The sequence below is a fragment of the Chroicocephalus ridibundus genome, chromosome 20 (assembly GCF_963924245.1).
Source record: "Chroicocephalus ridibundus chromosome 20, bChrRid1.1, whole genome shotgun sequence".
NCBI lineage: Eukaryota > Metazoa > Chordata > Aves > Charadriiformes > Laridae > Chroicocephalus > Chroicocephalus ridibundus.
In genome coordinates, this window is record NC_086303.1 from 1223268 (window position 1) to 1247873 (window position 24606).

The 24606-nt window shown below is 50.4% G+C and overlaps 1 protein-coding gene across 1 annotated transcript in view; it reads right to left on the bottom strand.

Moving 5' to 3' along the window:
• The window catches only part of PKP1 (plakophilin 1), a 48578-nt gene extending 25712 nt beyond the window's left edge, over nucleotides 1–22866 (bottom strand). Inside the window, exons 1-3 of the mRNA XM_063356550.1 lie at nucleotides 22006–22866; nucleotides 14680–14780; nucleotides 4394–4818 (exon numbers count right to left, since the gene is read on the bottom strand). Of these exons, the coding sequence (XP_063212620.1) occupies nucleotides 4394–4818; nucleotides 14680–14780; nucleotides 22006–22207 (728 nt within the window). The 5' untranslated portion in view covers nucleotides 22208–22866. The remainder of the gene's footprint in view (nucleotides 1–4393; nucleotides 4819–14679; nucleotides 14781–22005) is intronic.
• Between the last annotated feature and the right edge of the window lie 1740 nt (nucleotides 22867–24606).

Consider the following 24606-nt stretch of genomic DNA (forward strand, 5'->3'; position numbering starts at 1 on the left):
TCAGTAATGTCTCCAGCTCAGACACCTGGGTTTCCCCTGAAGTCAACCAAGAGGCACTGACTGTGTCAGGGGGTAACTCACTGACCTACCTCAGATTTCGGCTCCGTTGGCCACTGACTGCATCTCTGCCAAGGCAACAGGAGCACCCAGCACAGGTGCAGGCATCTCCTAAAGGAGTGATACGCACGTAACCCATTGACGACTGCACAGACTATCGCAGAGACAGAACCACCATGTGTCACTATCTAGCCTGGCTCTGGGCCGTCAGTCCCATGTGCATGTGGTATCTGAAGCACAACGTGCAACATGTCTGGAAGCAGAACTGATCCAGAGCCAGCCAGTGGCCACCACAGTTTTCTTGCACCTCAAGTTCCAGCTGGAGAAGGACAAAGAGTCAAAGTTTTCTAGTATGCATCAAACATCACATTCTTTATCACTTCTCGTTATCGCTACCTGATGACCAAGGAGGATGTAGAAACTTTTTTCCTGACTGGGCTGAATTGCAACAAGTTATTTAGCTAAAAGCTGGCTAGCTCAAGATGACACACTGCCACTTGGAGCATGTTGCAAGTACCACCCATGAGAGGAAATGGTTAAAAGCAGGCAGATATGCATAGTCTGCACCATCTGCCGAAACCACTGTTGCTACCAGTTTCCAGGATGAAAGGCTGCAGATCTATGGGATGTCATGAGATCCCAAAGAGGAGAAGGGTTCCAGGGAGAAGAGGGAGCCCTGGATACCAAGAAGACTCCCTCCAGCTCTATCAGGCAGAATGACTCACTCCAGAGAACAAATGGCAAAATGTGAGTGCTGCTCATCGAGAACTGCCTTTGGGCAGGAGCCACCAGAGTAACCCATGAGCTTCTGAGCCCACGACAGATATACTGAGCTTGGAAATGTTGTTCCAGATATGACATAATGCTTACAAAGTCTTAAGCCCTTGAGTGGTTACAGAGAAGAATGTCTGGAAGGGACATCAGAAGGTCCCTCTCTGCTCACTGAGGTAGAATTACAATGACAGGGGTGGTGGAAGAGGAGGTTTCCCAAAGCAAGTCAGTACTGTTTAACCTCCTGATCTGAACAAACAGTGCAAAAGTCCAATTTCATCACCAGACACAATGCTATGGGGTGAGTAAACCCCTACATCATGGTTTAGTTTATCATAGAATCATAGAATGTTTTTTCCCAAAAAACACTTAGGCGTTAATCTACTCATCAGCTAGCTGGAGGAAAGGTGCTTTCATCAACTAGAGTTGCTTCTGTAAGAGGAAGGACTCTTCTGAGAGATAGTTATCAAAGAGACAGCTCTTCCATGTCTTACACAGCCAAAGCCAGTTCAATAAATGGAAGCAATCACACAACCAAGAATAGTTCCAGAAATGAAGTAACTTTGTGGCCAAATGCAGAGGGACTGTTCAGTACAGGTAGTTTGACGGTTTTTGCACACTCAGTATTTTGATATCTACACACCACTCTCACTACCTGAGAACATCCAACGACCCCTTTTTTCATCTCACACCATCCAAGGAGATCAGAGCCGTAGCACAGCATGCCTGAGAAGCACCACTCTTGAACCAGTACTGACACTGTCCACAGTCACTGCGTTACAGAGCAGTTTCGTGTCACAGACGGACCCAGCGGATGGCAGGCTCCACCGTAATCCCTCTCACAGCAATGGAAATCACCCCACTGGGTCACATCTGAAAGCATGGAAACTAGATAGCCCTTCCCTTGCTCACAGAGATGGTTTGCTAACCTGCAGACGAGATATCCACCTACGCGCGAGATTTGCAGCATGAAAACGGAACACAAAATTATACTTGTTATGAAGGCAAAAACTCTATCTGAAGAACTACTAGAATAGGAAGAACAGAGCCCCAGACAGGGAACCACAGCAGCTAAACCTTTGTCCTGCATGCGGGGGTTAATAATGGGATGCTGACAAGCAAACCTCTCCCTACCCAAATGAAGATTGAGCTCTCCAAGTGCGGGATCCTCCAGCCAGAAACAGTCCTACAGAGCAAAGAGAGCCCAGATATGGTCCTAACCCATCTCTGAAGGCCCCTTCCCAACAAAAGCACGCTCCAGATCAAGGCTAACAGTGACCTGCCTCTTTATAAAGGCTAATGGCTTTCCAACGAAGTGATTCTTCAAAGAGGACCACTCCATAGTATGTTTCCAAAACTTTAAGGACAACTGCTGCTAACTTCATCTCCCTCGAGTCAAGAGCAGAAACGCTTGTACAAGCTGCCCTCCAAATTAATCCAGCTCTGCAGTGAGTTTCACGCGAAGCAGGGAGGTGTGCCCCAGCCAAATCAGATTTACTCAAGGGACACAGCCCCAGCTGAGCCTACGACTTGAAGCCCAGCGTTTCCACATCAGAACCAGTTCTGCCAGATGAGCCATGCCCCAAGCCAGGAGAAGTGTATAAATGGAGCCACTCCCTAACCAAAGGGCATCCAGCGCTGGAGAGTATTCTTCTCACAACAGCAGTTCTCCTTCTCTTCAGAAAATGCCATTATTCTTCAAGTGACCTTTCCAAAGCAATGACCAAGTCTACAACCGTGAGCGCTGCGCAGCGCAGAGCAGGGCTGGCTTTGGAGAGAGCCCGCCTGCCCGGGACTAACTTCCCAACAGCAATATTTTCCCTAGGCAGAAGGCAGCTGCAGTCCCATGTTTCAGCATTCTGCCATCCTTCCCACTACACTCTTATGTGCTTTAGTCAGAAATTCCCTAGAACAAGTTACTTCCAGTTTATGTAACGTCTCTGTTACAAAACTTCTGAAATCAGCAAGCCAACGCTCCCGGTGCTCTGGGTTGGCCAGGGCTAATTTTGCACGTGTTAAACATGAAGTAACTGGGCACATGGGAAGCTACGGTTTCATGACAACATGGTAACAGACAAGTGACATTTTTTGCCATACACAATCTTGGACATACTTCTCCTACTCAATACAAAACGAGGGAGGCAGAGCAGAGAATTAGCCAGAGAAATCCGGAAATCAACATTCAGATGTGAAAAAGGGCAGGATTTGGCTCACGCTAATGACTGTGAGGGGGGATTTTCTCAATATCCTCATCTCACCTGATGAGTCAATGGCTCAAGAAGCTCAGGCCTTTGGTGTGAGTTATGACAAAGGCTATGAGCCCTGTTAATTAATCTCACACTTATGCTGCAATGTGCAAATTCTCTTTTGGACCAGGGACCACCAGGAATGAGCTTGAGGGCTTCTAGGGTTTGTGTGAGAAGCTACCACATCTGTCTGGGAGCTGCGATAACTTCTGGGTTGGTGCAGAGCAGACCCCGTATGACAGCGATGCAGCAACAGTAGCCCCTGGGAATGCTTGTGGAAGATGCACACCCCCATCGCAACCTTGAACTGCAATCTTTTGTAGTTCAAAACATGCAAACCATAGTCTTCCAAGACTATGGCTTGTGCAGACCAAACCTCTTCCAAGGCTATGGCAGAATATGGTTGGTGCTCCAGAGCCAGAGGCAGTGCAGCCATCAGCATCAGGGCAGCTTTGAATCAACATCACTCTAATGCCATCAAAACCCCACAAGGGTTTTTTTCAGTGGGAGCTCTGCCGCATTGCACAGCTGTATCAGGTTGGGAGTGTCTGAGCTCACTGGTGTGTTTTACATGCCCTATTGTCGTAGGCAACATTTACAAGAAGGGACCTGATGCTAACTGAGGCATGAAGGACCATCCTCCACCCTTTCATAATTCCTAACCCCAAAGGGAGTGGATGCTCTGGACAGGAAGGAGGCTTCCATTCCCTCCTCTTTTCCATTTGGCTAATTATTTCAATTTCTGGTTCAATTTTTTCTGGAACGCAAATCAGACCTTTTGAGTGCACGAAGCAAGGGCTGGGTGGAAAGACAGAGGGGTAAATACAACCGCTCACCAGGTTCTCAGCTCTGCTCTGAGTCAGGCTCTCAGGAACCAACACCGTCAAAATTAGTTGATTTTTTTAGGTTTGTTTTCTGCCAAATCAGAGCAGTGTGACAGCCAGGAGAGGCACCCAGGCTACACACCAGGCTTTCCGCTCTTCACCTCCCCACCTTCATCTTGCAAAGGACCTGTTGGCTAATACCACCACAGAGACTGGGCGATCATCTTGCCCAACATCACACAGCTGGAGCAGAGATGTATACACTGAGCCAGTCATGTTGGTTTCCCTCCGTAGCCCATGAAAAGAAATAAGCCCTTTAAGTGTGACTCATCTGACCCACTTTAGACTCTACTGCAGGATGCGATTAAGCGCGGTGCGCGCTGGTGAGCAGCTCTCCAGTGGCTATAAAGCAGCTCAGGTGACTAGCTCTGGTGGACAGACCTCCACAGAAGATGTCTACATTTACTCAGGTTCAGCCCACTGCAGCAGACTTACTTGGAGCCGGACTGAGTCTGTCCATAAACCACGTCCTGCTTGCAGCTCATCATGGGCTGGGCATAGACCACATCGGGCTTGTTGCTTGAGGGGCAGGAGAGGGCCCGTGCTGGCATTTTTTTACTTGTCCTGGTAGTTCCTTGCTGGGTGCTGCAGCTGCTGTAGATGCTCTGGCGGTTCAAGGTTGCCTTGTGCTCTGCCCGGCCCCCCACCTGACTCTTCCTCAGCGTGCCCCGGGGCGGTTCGCAGTAGAGGTCGGGCTCACTCCGGCTGCTCTTGATGTTCTGCACAAAGCAGTAGTCGCTGCCAGCCCTGGCGGGGCTGCAGACAGCCTTGCTGTAGTGCTTGCTGCCCCAGCCCTCCATCTGGCTGTATGAGCTGTAGCGCCGGTTCTCCACGTCCCGCTTCAGGGTCCCGTTGTACAACTGGTCAACAAGAAAACAGGAGACACAAATATTAGGAAAGGGTTGAGCTGCACATCGACATTGCCAAGCCCACTCCTGTGTGGGTGTCACGGCTACCAAATGCCTCCTAGTTATTTTTCTGGCCCAGAATTTACGGGAGGTTAGCCCATCTGCAGCCCTTACAAAGGTGCCAAACCCTCCCTTGAAATCTGGGGACACTTAGTGATCGGGATATGGCATCCAGGTGCTTGAAAGCAGAATTGAAAGCTCAAATATGACCCTGACGTTAGAGATAATTCCTTATTTCCAACACACGGGGTCTAACCCAACCTGTAATTAGGGGAGCTCACATCACATCTCTTGCCATCACAAAGAACGATGCCCCATCCTGACCTCCCAGCGCTGCCTGCATTTATTTTTAACTTCCTTATGCCCCTTCCATCTATAAGTTCCTTAGGAAGAGAGTAAAGGGAGTGAAAAATCAGTAAGAAGGGATTCTTGAATCTCATTGTGCCAAGAAACAAGTGGAGACAATGAATATCTGCTTATGGGTTATGAGGTGTGTAGTATCAGCTCATACAATGGGATGTTCTGAGAACAATGGGGGATATGCAATGAGAACTGAGATGACTAAGCCAGGAAGAAAGAAAAAAAAAAAAAGGATAAAAGACAATAAGAAAACCAACTGCAATTAATCAAATTAAAAAATGGCTTTAGCTGGCCTGCTGTCAGTTCAAAATGTCCTCACCGCTTCACCAAAAGTCCTCCAGTTTTGCCCCGAGTACATCAGGACTGAAGCCAATAGTCTTTAGCAATATTAAAACTTCTGAATGTCAGTGCTGGCACCTGGAAGCCTGCAGGGTTGTATCCAAGTGAGAGACAAGTCACCAAGCTGTGTCCTCCAGAAAGGAAAATAAATGAAGCTATTTTAGTGCAGTTTGCCCCATCACACTGAGTTTCTCCACTGCATCCCCCTCAGCACGCTGGCAAGCAGATCTCCAAGACATACAGCAAAGAGGCATAAAAAGAATGAAAGAGTAAAACTGCCTGCTTCATCCACCTTTGGTTTATCTTGGGAAAGCTCATCCATGGTCTCTTGTTGGGCCAAGGATTTTTTTCTCACCTAACTTTAAGCCTCTTTGCTTTGGGTGGCTCTTTCTGCAAAAGCCACCCAAGGATCCCTTGGGCTGGGAGAGAAAAGCCAACACCAGCACTTTGTTATTTCCATGGAGGTTCAAGGCACAAGGTGTGAAAAGCCTGTGCCTGGTGCAATAGCTCATGTCACTGAAAAATAATTCCATGTTTCCTAACGTAGAAACACCACATGACAGGGAAATTGGCATCCTCTGCAGGCTCACCCTGCGTCCCGCTGCTCTGCCCCGACTTCATCCCAGCCCTGAGCACACTCAGCATCATTCCCGTCTCCAACACTCTGCAGAATTGTCATTATGTTAATTAATTAAGCCAAATATTTCCATTAACAAACTGATCTTCAGGAATGCAGTGAATCCTCTCTGCTGAGAGTTGCACGGGTAACGGCTGAAAACCTTTAAAAGGGGTTACGCAGCAGGTGCGCCATCTGGGTAAGAAGAAACCCTTTAGTCCAGCCGCGCCGATACCCAGATCGCCCTGGAATTTGAGCACCACTCTGGAGTAGTTTTCATACTTTGATTCTGCAGGCTTGCATCTAAACAGGTGAATTGCTGGAAGGGGAGAAAAGGGGAGCAAATTCTCTTTGCGTTTGCTCCAGAGGACACAGAAAAAAACCTGCCAGTGCTGGAGCACAGCAGGCAGCAGGTTTGGTGCCTGCTGCAGAGCTCCCAGGGATTTGGCAGAAGAATTCGCATGCGATAAGAAGAGCGAGCACGAGGCACATGGGTAAGTCCGATGAGATTCGGGGGCTCCCCTGGCAGTGGGGCAAGCCCACCAAAGTTCCCAGGATGGCCGTGCACAGGGGTTCTCTCCGTCCGGGTTTTGCTTTGCACGCAGCAATGGCAAAGTGACCTTTCATAGAATCATAGAATTGCCTAGGCTGGAAGGGATTTTTTAAGACCATCAAGTCCAACCTTTAACTCAACACTGCGAAAAACACCACTAGCCCACGTCCCTCAGCACCACGTCCACACGTCTTTTAAATCCCTCCCGGGATGGCGACTCCACTGCTTCCCTGGGCAGCCTGCTCCAACGCTTGACAACCCTTTGGGAGAAGAAATTTTTCCTAATATCCATCCTAAACCTCCCCTGCCACAACTTAAGGCCGTTTCCTCTTGTCCTATCACCTGCTACTTGGGAAAAGAGACCAACCCCCACCTCGCTACACCCTCCTTTCAGGGAGCTGTAGAGAGCGCGAAGGTCTCCCCTTTCATGAAGTCATGATCTACCCCACTTCTATGTCCTTCTAAGGGTGACGTCATCCTCATTTTTCTTCATTTTCCTGGGTTCAGAAACCCTCAGGACAGTGAGGGGCGGGACAGGGCTGCGGCAGGAAGGTGCAGGGTGGACTTTGCTGCTCGGTGGAGCGGGGAACCCACTCCCGGGGCTCGCCACCGGCAGCGGCTGCTGGAGGACAGAGCAGCAGCTTGTTAGATGTGAGCCCTGTCGTTTTTCTTTATGAGTCAGTATAAACCGGGATTATTTTGTAGGGCTGTCAGAAGCTTGGCAGAGCCGCAGAGCCCCTGGGCATTTGCTGAAACCAATTCAGCTAACCATGGAAGAGGTAACTTGTTATTTATCTAAAGCTATTGTTTGCTCTCCAGTGTACTCACACGGGCTCTCCGCCAGCCCAGCGGGTGAGGGAGGGTGTGAGTGTGTCTGCGTTTATAGATACGGAATTATCAATTCTGCATTTCCTGCTGTGTTTCATACAGTGGCATAGAGCATTGTCCTCTTTCTTGCCAGCCCGGAGATGGGTGAAGCAAAGCGACCGCCTGTTTGGAAAGACACCTCTCTGCAACACAGGGAGCCCTGGGCGGCAAGTCAGTGCAGGTCCCGGCAGGGCGGGGAAGCCTTTTGCAAACTCATGGGAAAATAGTTCCCGTGTGATGTGAAGCTCATTACCAAAGTCAGTGCATGACTTTTATTGCTGATTCTACCAGATGCTTGGCTGAGCCCATTTTAATCTCTTTCAAGTGGCACGGACCTAATTGGTATCTTAGAATTCCTCTCTGCAGCAGGAGCCTGATCCAAAGCCTCCAAATCAATGAGGAGCCTCCTGTCAGCTTCAGCGGATTTCAGACCTGCTTGCCAAACGGTCTCTATGAATCCTTGCACAGATGTAGCTGACCTCTTGATCCCGGCAAAGTGCCCTAAGAGCAGCTTTCTCAGACAAAAACCCACGTCCCCGTTTCAGACGTTCACCAAGCCAAGGCAAGAGACCTCCACTTCTAACACTGCAGCAAACCCGGCCAAGGGAACGGGGTTCCCCACGCTGTTATCTCTTCACTGGGTGCAGCGATCAGTGAGATAGGATGGTAGAAGGGAGGCACTCTGCCGTCTGGAGAAGAGATGACATCTCTGAAGGTGAAGGTGATGCTATTACATTGTCTGTGGTTTAAAGAGCCACCTGACAACAATCTCATAACTTTTGCTGATGCCATTACGTGTGTAGAGTGAGCTCTCCCTCTGCAGAATAGCATTAGTGAAAGGAAATAATCAATCTCTCGCCTTCAAACCTCATAAACCGCCCAGATTTCCCAACACCCTGAATTGCATCTACCCACTGCTTGTGGGTGTTTGCATGGGGGAGGTGGGCCAGGTCCATACCTCCTCCCTTCAGGAGTGCGGAGAAATGCTGGAAAAGACAAGGAAGTCCCTCAAAGCGGGGTGGAGACAGAAAGCAGTGATTCCCTTGGCACTGCAAGACCTGGAAACCATTTTAGAAGAGCACAGGCAGTCACCAAGACTTCTCCCCATGGCGCCTGAGAAGTCGGGGCAGCTGGGTAGGTCTTTCCTTTCAGCCAGGCACCATCACACACTGGTAGCCCCCTGCACTCGTAGGATGCAGGAGGATGCTCACGTGCAGCTGGGCAACGCCGAGATCCTGAATTTTAGCCTGAACTTCTCCTCCCTACTGCGAAACGAGCCCGTATGTTTGAGGCCAAGCCTTGGGAGCCGTTCATTCATATTAAAACAAGGAGGGGAGGCACGGGGAGGAAAGGCAGAAGATGAGCACTGATAGCGCGCGTGGATGCTCTTATCAGGCCCGAGGAGTAAGTGCTTTCCTTCAGTGGCAGCAGCAAAGACCTGCCTTTAACATAATAATCATTTGTGGATCACCAGTTCTCAGTCTGCGATGTGGGACCGTTTTAGGAACATCAACTGGAATATCCGGCAGTCGCACAAGGCAGGTAAATAAGTACCTTTAATCTCTTATTTCAACTGGAATAAAGCTGGTGCTCGAGAGAAAGTCACAATGGCAATATCCCACTCATTGATGATGCGTCCTTTTCTGTTTGTCTCGTCCATAAACCCTCTTGTGTAACAGGGAAAGTCCCTCTCCTCCCCGTGCTTTCCAGAGAAGCACGGAGCAAGGTGCGCCAGCCCCGGGAATCGCGCTCCCATCTCAGCGCTGCCTCTCCACGTCGGAGGCCCTCCCAGATAACTGGGTGTTTCTGACTTCTGCATCTAAGGACGCGATCAGTTCATTACCCAGCTCTCATTTTTTCCCTTGCAATTTGTTTGTTTCTAGAGCAGCAGACAGAGAGAAGTGAAGGACTCCGTATAAACACGTCAGGAGCAGGTTTCTCCCAGGCTGGAGGGCAAAGCACAGGCAATGCAACACGACAGCGTCCCACCCTGAGTGATGGGTGGGGAAAACTCTTGATGCCACTTGCGAAACGCTGTAGCTGCTGCCTGCTACACACTCCATTGCAGGGGGAAAAATTGCAAAACCAGCAAATGTATTGTTTATCTATTTCTGAAACGCTCTTTCCCACCTCTCCCGGGTGCTGCCTTTTTCATCTGGTTCCTTATGCAGCTGGGATTTAGCTTCTTCTGGCCAGGGAAGGAAATGTCCCACTTGCTACTCCAAAGCAAAAAGCCTCTTGCAAAACCTCACAGGCTCTGACCAAGCAACGATGTGCAACAGCTATAAATCTTGGTTTTCTTTGATAAGATTGCCCAGACCACACTGTTTTGGGGGTTCTTTTAAACTTGAATGTGTCATCACAGCAAATGACACATTTTTGTCCTGAAATCATTAGGGAACAAAGCTCCCGCTGACGACGAGAGATTTTTTTGTCCGCAGTGGCAAAGCCAGCCAGGGAGAGCAGGGAGCGTTCCCCTCTCACGGCAAACACCTCTCAAGCAGTGAATGCATTTGGGAGAGAAAGTTCTGCAACTTTCTGCCACAGAGAACATCTATTTTGGACAGTCTCCAGTGTAGAGTGACCACCAAAGCGCATGTTTTTCATTAGAGCCATAACAGGCATAATTGCTACAGAAGCCAGGCTGGGTGGGCCAGCGCAGCACGGAGCCCGAGATCCCAGCGGTGGTGCCTGAGGAAAGCAGTGGTGAGCACTGGTGGCCCAGTAGCCGCTGGTCCCCAGCTGTTATGTGCCAGGACCCAACTCAGTTAACTGCTTTAACCGGAGCAGCATCAGACATGCCAAATATTCCTCGGTCTGGGAGCAGGGCTGCCCTCAGAAACGTTACTCACTGCGAGCCCCAGGCTGAGGTCAGCCCTGTGGGGATGAGGATCTGCCCACCCCGCTGGAGGCAGGTGGAGGTGTTAGAAGACCCTAACATCTGAGATGTGCTTCCTGCCCTACCCAGCACACCAGGGGCCTGTTTGCCCCTCGTTCGGGGCAGTGCTGGGGCTGGGGGGGTCCACGCTGCAGCTTACACCCACATCATGCCGCCGTATTTCCTTCTCGTGGGACCACCAGCACAGGGAGGTTGGGTGCCTTGTCCTGATACTGCATCGTCTTGACAGTTGATGCCAAAACAGACCTGGGACCTCCCCCAACTCTCTATCAGGGATGGAGCTGCCAACCCAGTAGACCCAGGCAAGAACAGTGTTGCTGCAGGTGGGAATTAAGCCTCAGAGGGTCTTTGCTGACAGCATGGATCCTGGCTCCACGTAGTGCCTTCCCTTGGTGTTCAGCATTGGGCTGTGCATCTCCAAAGCTGCAACCCACGGGCCACTGGACTGTGACAGTTGTTTTGAGCCCAGTGCTGAACAGATCCCGTTTTGGGGTGGTGTTGGGGTGTCAAAGGTGCAGCTCATGCTGAGACTTCTCCTGCCGTGACTGCGCTGCTCTAGGTGCCCGGTTTAGCTTACTCAAACCTCCCTCAGGTTTGCCTGTGTAAATTGTGGTCACCACTGTACCTTCTGTGGAACCTCAGGCACTGCTCAGGCCTTACATCAGGACACGGCACAGCCAGCTCCTATGGTCGGATGGCTTTGGGAGCTGGTGGCGACTCATAACGCACATGGTCAGTAGGGTGACAAACGTCTCTAAGGTCTTCTGGGCTCGAGAGCACCTGGGTTGAAGAGCCGCTAACACAGAGAGGTTTGCAGTCACTAATGTGCCCATTACTGCATCCCACTGCGGTCACTGTGCAAATGGGACTGGGGATTTCTTCCCTGGAGGCCCTGACAACCCCCGACACATGTGCCAAGGAAACACCGCAGCCAAGTGCAAACCCGCGGCCCTCAGAGTGCCTGTTTGTGGAGGGTCCCACTGATTTCAGTGTCACCTACACTGATAACGGGTAGATACTCATTGCAATGCTAGTTACAGTGACGCTACAAACAAGCCACTCCACAAGAGGAATAAACAGAAAATAGTATTTAATAATGGGAAAATCAAAGAGTTTAGCCAGAAGTGTTGACTGATCTCTTTCTCCAGATCTATCATTTCCTTTGCTCTAATATTTGAACACCAGTATCATAAGGTAAGGAAGAAAACTCAGCAGCAAAAAGCTTGAGATTTCCAGGGAGACACAAAAGAAGACAAGAGGAGGAAGTCAGGACTAATAGTTTTTAAGAGCAGTGGGTGAGACAGGATACCTCCTGTCATTTAGAGTCACCTTCTAAGGCAATGTCTTGGATTAAGGCAATGTAAGAGCAATGTCTAAGTTGTAGGTGCTGTGGAGCAGCAACATAGACGTGGATTGCCTGTTACACCTTTTAACTCTAGGATTAAGAGTAGGTAATTTTCCTGAATACTACACCGGGTCATTTCCCTGATATATCTGAATTTCCCCGTGCGTCTCAAAGGACTTTGCGACTTCTCAGAAACATTCCCAGCACCAGCTCCAGCTGGAAAGAAGTCCAGCAATTTTGCCTTTACAAATAGATTTGCTTTATCATTGTTTTCATGCCTTACGACCCAGGCATGACAAATAGGAAGCATTTTTTAGAATGCCTAGAACCTGTGCAGACTTCCAACAGCTCAAAAGACAAAAGTCAAAGTTAACGCAAGCTGGAAGCTGCAAGCTGGATGTGTGTGAACCTTTAATGCTTTTCTGGAAGAAGCAAAATGGAGGAGGTTCCTCAGTGTGGTCGGGGAGTGTGATGTCTGTTAAGCATGTTAAGCAGATTTAGGCTTGAGGTTATATGTTCCAATGTGCCAATGGCACTTGGGACTCATCGCCCCTAACTGCAGTCATCTACCTGTTAGGTGACTGCTCCAGTCCAGCTCCCTGTGGAAGGAGATAGGCATCCAGAGGGGCTGATTCATCCTGACCTGACAGATCTCCAAGATAGAGGAGATGAATCACCTCCTCGTACCTCTCTCTCTGTTGGCTATGGGAGGAGCCTAGACAGCTTGTTAGGACTAAATGGCTGATTTTCAGATAGACACAGTTAGGTAAGACAAATTTTACCGTGAATGCTTCACAACTCCCAGTCCCTTTTTCCAAAGGAGCCCAGGCCCTGAAGACCTTTATCAAAGATTTCTAGAATGAAAGGCTTGTAAGACACTTAGGTTTGGAAAAAGACCTTCCCTCATTGGTAAATGCAGAAAAAAAAGCCACGACTTCAGAGAAAGGCCATCACCTTCAGAAGTCCATGGTGAACCAGAAGTGACTGAACTGTTATGTCTACGGTACTCTATGGTATCCAACGGAGGCCCTGATCTTCATAATCATCTTGTAAGCTGTTCACCAGAACACCAAAGTCACTGGACTGAAATCCCCAGCAGTCAGTGGCATTTCTAACTCCCTAGTAATTGTCCAGCTGTTGTGATGATTGGGAAGAAGATCAGGAATGAACAAAGTTAAACAATAATCCTCACACCAGCAACACTACCTGCAGTACCACCTTGCTAGCATGAGCACGAGCTGGAGGGGCAACTGCAGAACCAGGGCTTAGCTCTCTTTAACAAAAAGAAAACCAGCTAGAAACTACTAGAATGGCTGGAACAGAGCAGTTTTCATCAGACAAAGCATAAAAAACTCCCTTCAGGAATCACAATTGACAAACACCAATATATCATCGAACAAAACATCACAGTGACTTGGGTTATGAAGCTCAGGGACTCCACCTCTGGCTCAGGAGTCCCTCAGTTGCACATTTCTGATGGCCACAAAAACACTCTGGGATATATCACTGCCTGCTTACCATGCTTAGTCCCTTCTGCAGGGGCCCGTCACTGTTTAGTGATGGAGAAAGGACACTTGGCTGGATGGGCCTCTGCTCTGACCCGTCATATCACCCTTTTGGACTTAGACCAGGCAGAAAAACCACCCTCTGGGATTTAACCAGGGCAGCAAAGGACATTGAAACGAGTCAACAGACAGTCTGTAAATAAAAATTTCAAAGACATGCCAGTGCTCCCAGTCCTTCCTACTGAACATGCAGTAGGCAGCAAACCCAGTGACACAAACCCAGCAAGTGACATTGCTGCCTTGAAGCAAGCATGCTACACCAAGGCCATTAAGAAAGACAGCAGATAAATCTTCTGAAGCTGAGGAATGCTGATGCTATGAACCAGCAAAGGATCTGGCAACTACCAGGAAAAGCTTCAAGCCTCTGTCTGTGTGCTTGAAGACAACAGAAGCACTTTTCCTGGTTCAAACCTTTGATGGTTGACAGGGAGCTGCTTTACAGTCGCAGAGCTGTTGAAAGGAGCCCTTTCTTTTTCCCGTATTCAAATCCCAGATCTGTGAATTGCTCCTTTCTGCTTTATAGCTGAAGAAAACCCAGGAAGAACAGAATACCGGTCTGAGGTGGAGGGGGCAACACGAGCACAAGTTGTCCCAGTAGACGATGGAGTGGTTTGGAGTGATTCCCAGTGTACCAAGAGTCTGTCACCAAGGACAAGACCAGGACCTCTGTGGAATGTGTAAACTCAGATTGCACAAAGACAAGTGCTATCTCACCTGTGCTGTTTCTGGCAGTCTGTAGTATTTTCTATGGAAATCACTACGGGAGAAGTGGACCACCTCTTTTCCAAGCCCAGTGAATACCTGAAAATGGTCTGCACTAGTACTGAGATTGGGAATAGCTAACTGGTTATAATGCAAATCCCCTGACCATCACCACTCAACCACATTAATGTTCACAGAGAAGTTTTGGTCCATGTTCCAGGTGAGCAATGGATGTGCTCCAAACTTCAACTGAGTCGTAAGAGTCTGAACCCATGACTGACCCTTCAGACAGCTTCAAACCTCTTGTGTGTGTGGATATTAATCCACAAAACCAAACTGAATCTTGTCCACACTAAAACCCTGAAGCGCGTACGTCATAGACAGAGGGTCCTCAACCATCCTCTTCCGTTGCATTGAATTACTTCTAAGACAGCCACAGCCATGCATAATCTCTCGGGCAAGTTCCTGAAGGGCTATGACCTTGCAACATGAGCTCCTGCTAGAGGGTGCTTCTGCACAGGTTACCTCAAGAGTATGCCACAGTTCCCAGATAAAAGAGTATCTTACCGGATATCCCCAGCTGCTGTTTCCTGTTTGGGTTTTGGCATAATAGCTGCCCCGGGATGTCCCGTAGCCATAACCATCAGCTAAACCATCGTACATGGAACCTGTAAATGGAAAAGACACAGTCAGCGGGAGAAAGCAGTCCCAGCAGACACCCCTTCAGACCATAGCGCTCTTTTTGCAAGTGAATGTAATTACTGAAGAACAGCGGAGCTAGAAACATTAGCAGGAACGTTGGAAAGACAAGTAGCAAGTTGAGCCCTTGCCATTGCAGGCAACTCATAGAAGTTCATTTCAGAAGAGCTCTGGGAAACTCCGGCCCTCAGACCAATAAGCAACAGCCTGAGGTTTTCAGCACAAAAGACCAAGTGCCATAAGAGCTACCGTGGACGAGAGCAGACAGGCTCAGAGACTAGGCCAATGTCGTAGGTCTTTGCTACAGGAGAGCTGGATGATATTTTGTGCTACTACATCCTGGAAGGTCTGAACCTGGAACATACTTCCCTTATTCTGACTTGGAGGTAAATAAAATTTGGCTTTTCTCTGAAATCAAAACTGACCCCCGACTCTTTTGCCAGTCTGGCTTTTCTGGTCTGAATACTAACAACTGCATCAGCACACGCAGCCTGAGCAGGCTTGCTAAATTCAATAAATAATAAATAACCAACATGATGGGTAAATGATGACCAAGTCAATTTAACACCCGGGGGTCTGAAATAGTCAAACACTAAACACCTGATTGCACTGCCATCAATTTCAATCTCCAGTCTCTAAAAGATCACTCTGTCTATTTGTACTTTCTTTCCCTGAAAACGTATTAAGCTCCATCATTATTTTTGGGGCACTGGGGAGATATGTGAAACTAAATCACAGACACCTTTTGTATATCACGGATACCTTTTGCAAATATCTTGAATCAAGAGGAACGCGTCTGCCATTTCTACTATTTCTCAGTGCTTTATTCAGAGTGTTTGGAGTTACCTATCCCAGGCCTACTAAAAGCCCTTCCACCAGTGGTCCTTGGCAGTGCAATCTTAGGATCCCTCTTAGAAGCATTTTACTCAACGCTACATTCATCACTACAAGAAAAAATGAAGCAAGTCATCCTCTTTCCATGCTGGAATTCCCTTAACCCCCTTCAGATGGTCCAAAAGAGGGTAACGTCATTTAAGTTTTGTTTTCAAAAGTGCTCAATAATTGTGGCATCCCAAGTCCCGTTATGAGGAAGTGCAAACCCTACACTCCAATTAACTTCCAGGGGAAGTTCTGAATGTCTAACGAAGTACAAAATCAGGACTTACCTGTCCTAAGTTATGCACCTAAACTGGTGGGTAATGTCAGAAATATCCTAATCTCTCTGATTGTTTGATAAGACTCATCTCTTAGATAAACTGGATAAGCTCGACCACAAAGGCCCTGAAGCCACTCAGGTCTTCTACAGCCACCGATCCTTGGAGTAAGTCTAGCTTATTGCCTTGCCTGAGGCATCCAGAACCTGTTATGGTGATTTGGTTCGTGGCTAAAAATTCTTGCATTTTCTCAGGAAGATGATTCCTGTAGATGAGGTATAAATAATGAGATTCGCTTTCTATTGTCAACACGAGAGGAGCAAGACTGCATGGATGGCAGCATCTGAAGAACATCACTGAATGCAGAATAAGCAACTAGAGAGTAGTGTTACAGACATACACTTGTGCAGAAAACCACAGGATCTCATTTTCCATAAAGCCTATAGACTTGGTGGGCATTGCTCCCTATTAATATCTCTCCAGCCCTGATTGCTTCGTATTTATTAAGTTCCACAGAACCTGAAGACAATGCAAGGAAACAGCTATCGACATGCAACAGCAGATACGATTCAGCTGCATCCTTCACCTTGTGCTTCCCTCCCCATCCTGGGATGTCCCAGAAACTCCAGACCAGGGCATGAGCGTTGGGCTTCATCAAAATCAAGGCATGGCTTGAAATTGTAAAGTTTGGGCCAGGTGATTTACCAGGGGGCAGTTAGCTGATAACAACAGTTCTGAGCACAAAGATAAAGCAATCCCATGATAACAGTTTCCCGGGAATTCCTTCTTGCAATCACCCTCTTGTTCTGTGCAAACATCGTGTACCTGCAGGCGGGAGCACCTGGCCGCGTTTTCCTGACACTCTGAGTGAGCAGTTGGAATAAAGGGTTTCTGGGCATGACTCACAGGTTAATCTGACCGGTCCTCCCTGGGGACCATGCTTTTCCTTTCAGGATCCATTCTTGCCTTGCACTGCACTAAAGACTTCGGGGTTGAGCAAGGAGACACCAAAGATAAGCTGATTTAGGCACATCTCTAATTTTCTTGTATAAATTCACTGCTACATGGCCAAATTCAAGAGACCAGGCAGTGCGTGCAAGTTTATGTTCTTGAGTTGTTGAAGAGTTGCATTCACCTCCAAGAACTTGTATATAAGAGCTTATAAATATATAATTATATATAACCTCAAATGTTCAAGGCATTTTGAAGCTGCCTTGCTGGTTGGAGAAGGTGCTTCTCCTGTCACCACGCAACTGTGATTTACTGCTTGGGGAGCTCAGTCAGAAGGCCAGGAAGAACCTGGGGATTTTCTGATGGAGGTGGCTAAAGAAAATACCATCTTTGTTCAGTCCTGTAAGTTTAGACCCTTCTCTGCCTGGTTCATCTTGAGAACCAGCTTGGAGGTGTATCGCCAGCCCTCGGGGCGAGGAAGGATATCCCCCTTTTCAACTACCTCAAGGGTAAAGACCACACAAACTGGTCACAGGTCCCAAGAATTTGGGGTAAAAACACACTATCTCCTGAAAAAAACCCACATTTTGCTAGGCGGTGGAAATGCTCTTTGGGGAAGTTGCCTCCCTGTTGCTTTTTTTCTAGCTATGTCCATATGTCTGTGTCCCATTTGTTGTCATCCAAGCAGCTGTTTAGGTCTCCGAAGTGCCCATTTGCACTTGGACAAATGCAGAGCCAATTAAAACCACTGTATCAGCAGTAGATAACAGATGGGACAGAGGCAGAAAAGACACGGATGGGAATCATTCAGGTGAAGCACCGTCTCCCGGCGACCATGGTTGTGGGCAGAAAATACCCCTGAGGGTTGCTCAGATGCCAGCTGGGCTGTCATAGGGACCCCTCTCTCCCACCCCCAAATTGTCCTTCCCCCAGGGCATTTCCACCAAAACTTGGTCAATGTAGAATCTCATTTCACTCCAGTGGGACGGTTCATGAGGGTAAAAACTAACTACAACAGGCAAAGACTGCAAGATCTTGCACTTAACCACTGTGAGCCCCACTACACGCTCACCTTGCCCTCATTCTCCTCTCTATAACCATAATCGATCACTGGAGAGCAAACGGAGACTTCCATCTAAACCAATATATCTGTGCTTGACGAGTTATTGGACAAACACAGAGCCAAGCTTGACGAGTTATTTACTTTCTTCAAAGGCAACTTTACACCCCTTGAAGCTAAGAGACAGACAGTAAGGAGAAGAATTGTGTTAAACGCGCCATTTTTCAAGCACGCCAGTGAAAGGCTTCAGCCGGACACATAAAGCTAACAGGGAGCATTGTGGAAATGGATGCATGTTAATAAATATTAATCTGTGGCGGGGAAAGGCAAGACAAGAACCAGTCACTGGTAGTGCAGGCTAGACAAGTTAAGTAATAAACCATGCACAGCTTTAAAACAATAAGGATGATTAAACATAGGAAAAACGTAGTACGAGAAGAGGGCCTGTGGGAGGCACAACGCAAAGCCTGGGTGCCTCCAAGCAGAGAAGAGTTAGTGAAATCCCAGAAGGTCAGATTCTTGCAGGAATGACCAAACTCCATTCCTGCCTTCTGGCCTACGAGCTAAAGGGTTCCAGAATTTTTTCTATACCAGTAATCTAAGGTTTGTGGAAGAGTGGGTGGCTTCCACTGAATCATCTCATGCGGGGCGAAGGTTACAGAAGTCTTCAAAAGACTTACTAGCCCCAAAATCTCCCCTTCCCTTCACATCAGAGTAATGGACGCATTAGAGCTAGGTGGGATCCCATCAGAACTAGGTGGGATCCCATTAGAGATACGTGGGATTTCTCCCCTCTCAGCCACAGCCGGCATAGCAAACCTCTAAATGACAGCTCAGCCGCGAGACAGTTGGATACGACACTCCCTGGTTGGGTTTCCTCAAATCTTTGCTCCCTGCTATACCCTGCCAGCCAGGGACGAGTCATTGGCAAAACTTTTCTTTAGGCAGAGGACTTTGCAGACTGGCGCTGGTGGCTACAAGGAGCTGGTTCGGCTTGGCCTGGCCTTTTCTCCTGCCATGCCACTGAAATGAATTTTCCCTGGAAATTTGCATTATTTGCAAATTCCGAGGGAGCCATCCGGTTAGCTATTGCCATGGTGAGAAGGGCAGATATGCCCTAGGGCAGACCCCACAGACCCAAAACTCTGCACCCGTCCTTGGAAACACCCGCAGCTGCTGTGCTGAAAAAAGGTCCCACGGGGGGTGCAGGGTCATGCTGCTTGCAACTGGTTTCTGCTCACTGCCCTACCCCAGCGCACGCCAGTTTGAGCCCAGATGGATCACCTTGCCCTGCTGTGGCTTGTGCACACGTTGGGTGGCACCAGACCTTCGGATCTGCTGGACTCCAAGTAACCAACTAATTTTATGTAGCCATCAATTAGCAGGACATTGAGGGAACGCCTCTTGGCCCTCTAAAGAAACTCCAGTTATAGGATACAACAACGCCCACCCCTGCGACATGCAAGAGGGGTCCATGTCCATGCTCCCCGTCCTACATACATGGGCACATGCGTTCCTGGAGCTGGGGAAGCTCTGAGCTGCACTTCAGCTCCTGCTCAAACCACAGATCAAAATGCAGCAACACAAGCTGGACCTGGACCAAGACCTAACCAGACACGCGCAGGAAACCGTCTGGGTGCAGAGGGAACAAAGTACTCGAACATTTATCAAGGGGCTTTGTGAATTCCCCAGCCTGGGTTTGCCTTTGAGGAGCATCTCTGAGAAATCACGGGGGGATGCAGGTCGCTGATGCTGGAGGAGCATTCGAACAGGCAGACATCCATGCCTGACAGCCTGTTTGTAGGAAACATTAATGCTTCTCATTAAGTCTGCTCAGCTAATCTTTGGACTAACAGCAGTAAAAAATCAACGCAACGCTTGCCCTTGAAAGTTCAGTCTGACAGCCCAGCCCAGAAGAAAAGCCCAAGAATAACTTCTTGCTCTTCTGGGATTCCCTCCAGAAATGCACTGAGAGAGCAGCCGCCGGGGTGAATCGTCAGGACCTTCGTGCTGGCCAACCTCCCCCCGGTGGGAGCGGGACGGCATCGGCCCCGTGTTTGGAGGCAGCTCCTGGGAGCTGGATGTGACTCAGCTTCCCTGGGACACAGAAACCAGAGCTGCACATCTCCACGCAATTCCCATTCCCAGACATTCCCAAAAGTGTCTGGAGGAGGGGTTTAGCTTCAGCCTGTCGAGCTGAGACGGGCAGCTTGGGAATTTACTTTTTTTTTTTCCCTTTCCCAGAGGTTTCGCCTGGGCTCCTCTCCAAGAGGAATAATCCCCCTCTGCCTTCCTTCTGTCCTGCCTCTGGGTGGGAGACATGTCTGCCCGCTTCTCCTTGAAATGCCCCTCCACTGGAAAGAGAGGCTGGCAGTGCCCCAGTCCCCATCCAGACCCTCTCGTCCTGCTTTGTATTTAATTTTGTCAGGTCTGGCACCGTAAGACCTCAGGTAATAAACCCTCCTGAGATAGGGTTTCTCTCATCGCCTTCCATTTTGGCAGCAGAATAAACCTCTCCTCACCCCGTCCCCAACCCATCCCTTGGAGTCTATGTCCACAAACATGCAAAAAAAGGAGAAAGCAGAGATTTGTTCCCTGCAGTGTCCATCGCAGGTCACTGCACACACACACCATCCACCGCGAAGCTGCTCTGTGCCCTCCGTTGCAGCCACTGCAGTGTGTACAGCCAGGATGGCTCCTACGGGAGCACCACCTCCACTCCTTCGCCTGGCACCTAGTGCCACTCGGCTTCTCCTGGTAAACCAGCCCAAAATGTGTGTCTGGACCAAGACACCTCACCAGCGCTGGATTCAGCCTCACGATCCAGCTTGGGAAAGCTGCCGGACGAGCCACGGTCCCTGCAAGAGGTGGCAGAGGCTGGCCCAGCTCACCCAGCTTTCCCGCAAACAGCCCTCTACACGCAGCTCCGGACATGGCTGAAGGGTTCATTCCCAGCCCTGGCACCCCCCTCTCCCGCAAGGCCTCGGGCTTTGCCTCTTCCTGATGAACTCAGCCGGGCCAGGGAGCTCCCAGCAGCTGCTGGCGAAGGCACGTCCGAGAGCCAGGAGGTTTCGTGCTGAGGCTGTCACAACCCTCTGCGTTCGCAGCTCCCAGCTGGGGAAACCTGGGGTTTACCTCCAAATCACCTTTCTCCAGATGCAAGGACGGCAAAGAAAACCATTGCCAGGCCTTGGCCCAAAGATGAAGGTATTCCAGTAGGAAACCTGTCTCCAGGACTCAGCTGGTTGCTTGCTTTCTATGGCACAGACTGCATGGAGGTGGACTGGCTGCCCAGACCCCTACACCCCTTTCTACCCATCTGAAAAACAGAGGGGGCTGCGGAGCATCCCCACCGAACCACCGCAAGACACTGCGGTAAGAAAAGGACATCTCTCCTCCTAACTCATCTCCTTCCTACCACTCACACTGGGGGGTCCCGGAGGCTCCCACACTTCTCAGGAGACATGTTGGGAGCTTCAGAGGCGAATCCAAAGCTCCGGTTTGTGTGCTGTGTGTAGGCAGAGCTCTCCGCTCTCCACCTGCCGCGACGCTCAGGAGGCAGCCGAGCCCCCAGCTTGTGGCCGGCTCCCACCCCATGGCATGGAGGAAGAGCATCGCTGTGAGCTTTGGCCATCCGCAGGAGGGGACGGGTCTGGTGGAGGATTCCAACCACGGGGGCACTCACAGAGGAAGGATTTGCCAAGGTTAGGCAGCTACTCCAGCTTTAGAGCCAGGGAACAAATGGTTAATTGCACCACACTGAAATGTCCAAGCGCCTCAGGGATGTGGAGCAGTGCAGCGCTCCCGGGAGATCAGCTCCACGGGGGGGAGTCGATGCATCCAGCTCCACCTCTTGTCCTAACTCTTCCATCCAGTGCAAGAGACCTCGGCATCCCCTGCCCGGGGTAACCCACAAGAGACATGAACCGGTCTGTCCCCCATGAACAAAACCCCACAAAAGCACCCCACAGCATCTGCTCTGTCCCCAGAGGGGACGCCCTTGCCATCCAGAGCGCGGTGGGATTTTACCTCGGTTGGAGTGGCCCACGCTCGACGACACGGACGACTTTTGCTTCTGCCGCTTCACCGTCATCATCACTTGCTCTTGGACCCGCTGTTTTCCCGTGCCCTTCGTTTTCAGCTTGTGGTCCGAGGGCAGAGCCAGCGTGGAGCTGGCCTGGTCTTGGAAACACTCATACGCCAGCGCCGTTTTCAGCGGAGAGTGAAGCATGGCTGCGAGCAGACCGTGGGGCTGGGGGGGAGAGGGGTCTGCACTTCACCTGACCGCGCACCACGCAAGGCGACAGCAAACGCGTCTCGTGCTGGGGTTAATCTCCCGAACCCCTCCTTGCCATACGTCCCCCGGCCGAGGGTGTCTCAGGGCTCCTGCTCCCGGCTCGGCTCCCCGGCGTGTGAGCAGGCACACCCTCTGCCAGACTGGATATACAGCCCTGCCTGCACACACCCACGCGCTCCCCGCCGCGGCTCGCTCGCAGCCCCCGCGCCGCCGCTGCAGGGCACGCGGCTCCCCGCTGCCCTCGCCCCAAACCTGCCTCCCCCAAAACGGATGGGTGGAGGGGGACACGCGGGCCCTGCTGGGGAGCGGGCCAGGCTGGGAGCCACGAGGGCGCTGGGGATGGACATCGCCATCCCCCTTGCCATGGAGGGCTCATGGGTGGGGCTTTGTGGATCTGGGTAGGAAACGGTGCTCTTCGGCAGCCGGAGGGCTGGAGGATCTCCCACACAGCCTGCTCATCTTGTGTTTTATTATTTCCCTTGGTCTCAACTGGATCAAAATGGTGTCTCGGTGCCAAGAGCCTGGGGATGCCCCTGCTAGTAGGAGGCAGCATTGCACAGGCCATGGCTCAGAGGAGCAACGCTGCCCACAGCACCCATCCCTGCTGAGGGTCCAGCCTCCGTCCCCCCAGGATGCTCCCGGGTCAATGTGTCCCATTTGCAGAAAGCTCCCTCTGCCCGCACAGGTTGCAACCCCCCCCCCGGTGGGCCCAGGACTGCAGGGTCACCTGCAGAGCCCCTAAAGCAGGGGTCATGGAGGGTCCTGCTGACTGCAGTGTGCTGCTGTGTTCATGGGGGTGACACCTCTTCCCAAATTTTTGCAGGGATAACCCTGTGGAGGAATCAGAGCAGCCGCCAGGCAAAGAGTTGGGGTGACCTTTGCAAGTGACTTGGGGTAGCACAGAGAAAAATAGGACTTCTTAGCAAGCAGAACAGAAGATAAAATGGCTGTGCAAGAAACGACATGCCAGGTTATGAATTTGAGCGGAGAATTTTCTCCCTGCCAAGCCACACTGCAGCAACTCGTCCGCAGAGAACCGAACACCTCGCTGCTGGTGTGACCAGTTTCAGGTCACAGCAAGCGCTGACAAAGCTCCTGCCAAGCCACAAGAGGCTGATACAGGAGAAGAGGCACAAACCCCATCAAGGATGGAGGCCGAGGGGACGGTGCCCAGGGCAGAGGCTTCCTGGGCCCCCCAGGACCAGGTCCTGGGTGCCTACGCCAGCACGCAGCCCGGAGAAGGGCCAGGAGGAGCAGGCTCCTCCGCACTGCCGGCTGGAGGGTGCTGTAGCAGAGAGGACTTGTGGGGTTTCTCTCCGGTGGGAATCATCAGTGCCCGGGGTCTGGCTGCCCGCAGGCCTGGTGCTTTCAGCTCGCAGGTGCTGGGTCCCTCCTTGAAAGCAGCGGGATAACACTATTTCATTGCCATTCATCAGGTTTTGTGTTTCCCTGTTGGCTTGTGAGCACACAGGTGACGTATCTCCTATTTTATAGGAACAAGAGCAGTGTCAGAAAGCACAGGGCATCCTCCTGGGGAGGATGAACGTCGTGTACCTTCCTCTTCTGGTGTTCCAGGATGCTCCTCCAGTGGAACCCAACAGCAGAAACCCAAGCTTTGTCAACGAGACACAGGACTAGAGCAACCAGAGGCTAATTACCTCCGGACCCCTCTCCCCACATTTCCTGACACCTCACCCAAGGGACGCAGCGGCTTCACTCTGCTCCATCATCCCAACAGCCTGGACACTTAGACCATGCCCAAGCAAGACCAGGCAGGATGAGGGGTCAGTGCTGCCCCAGACTGGATGGCTGATGCCCGGAGAGATGGAGGAAGATTTTCTTCTCCTCCCGTGCATTTCACAGAGCGGGGATAAGTCCGTGTGCTTCCAGCCCAGGTAGGGAACAGCAAAGCAATACCTGGGTGTTGTTTTCCTCTGTCCTACTTGTTTCTCCTGAAAGCTTGTTATCGATGCCAAGCGATGTTTTCGCAAATCAATGACAGGCTGTCAGCGTCAGGTGGCTTCTGCACAACAAAGTGGCCAGCTCTTGCAAACCTGTAATGTCATTTCCCCCACGGCAAGGAACAGCCCTCACCCTGTCCCCGCACGGGAGAGCCGAGTGTTTATCACATCCCGTCATTCGCTGGCGGATAATACGAATGCTACGCGCTGGCATCTGCCCTCTTTCATAACTCGCCCAAAATGCTGAGCTGGGCTGTGGGGCTGAGGACAGGGAGCTTAGAGAAGCTTTCAAGAAACAATAGTTTCTTCGGGCAAGTTTGCACGGTCTAGCCCAAGGGAGGGAATCTCCCGGCTTTCTGCAAGACTCCAAGC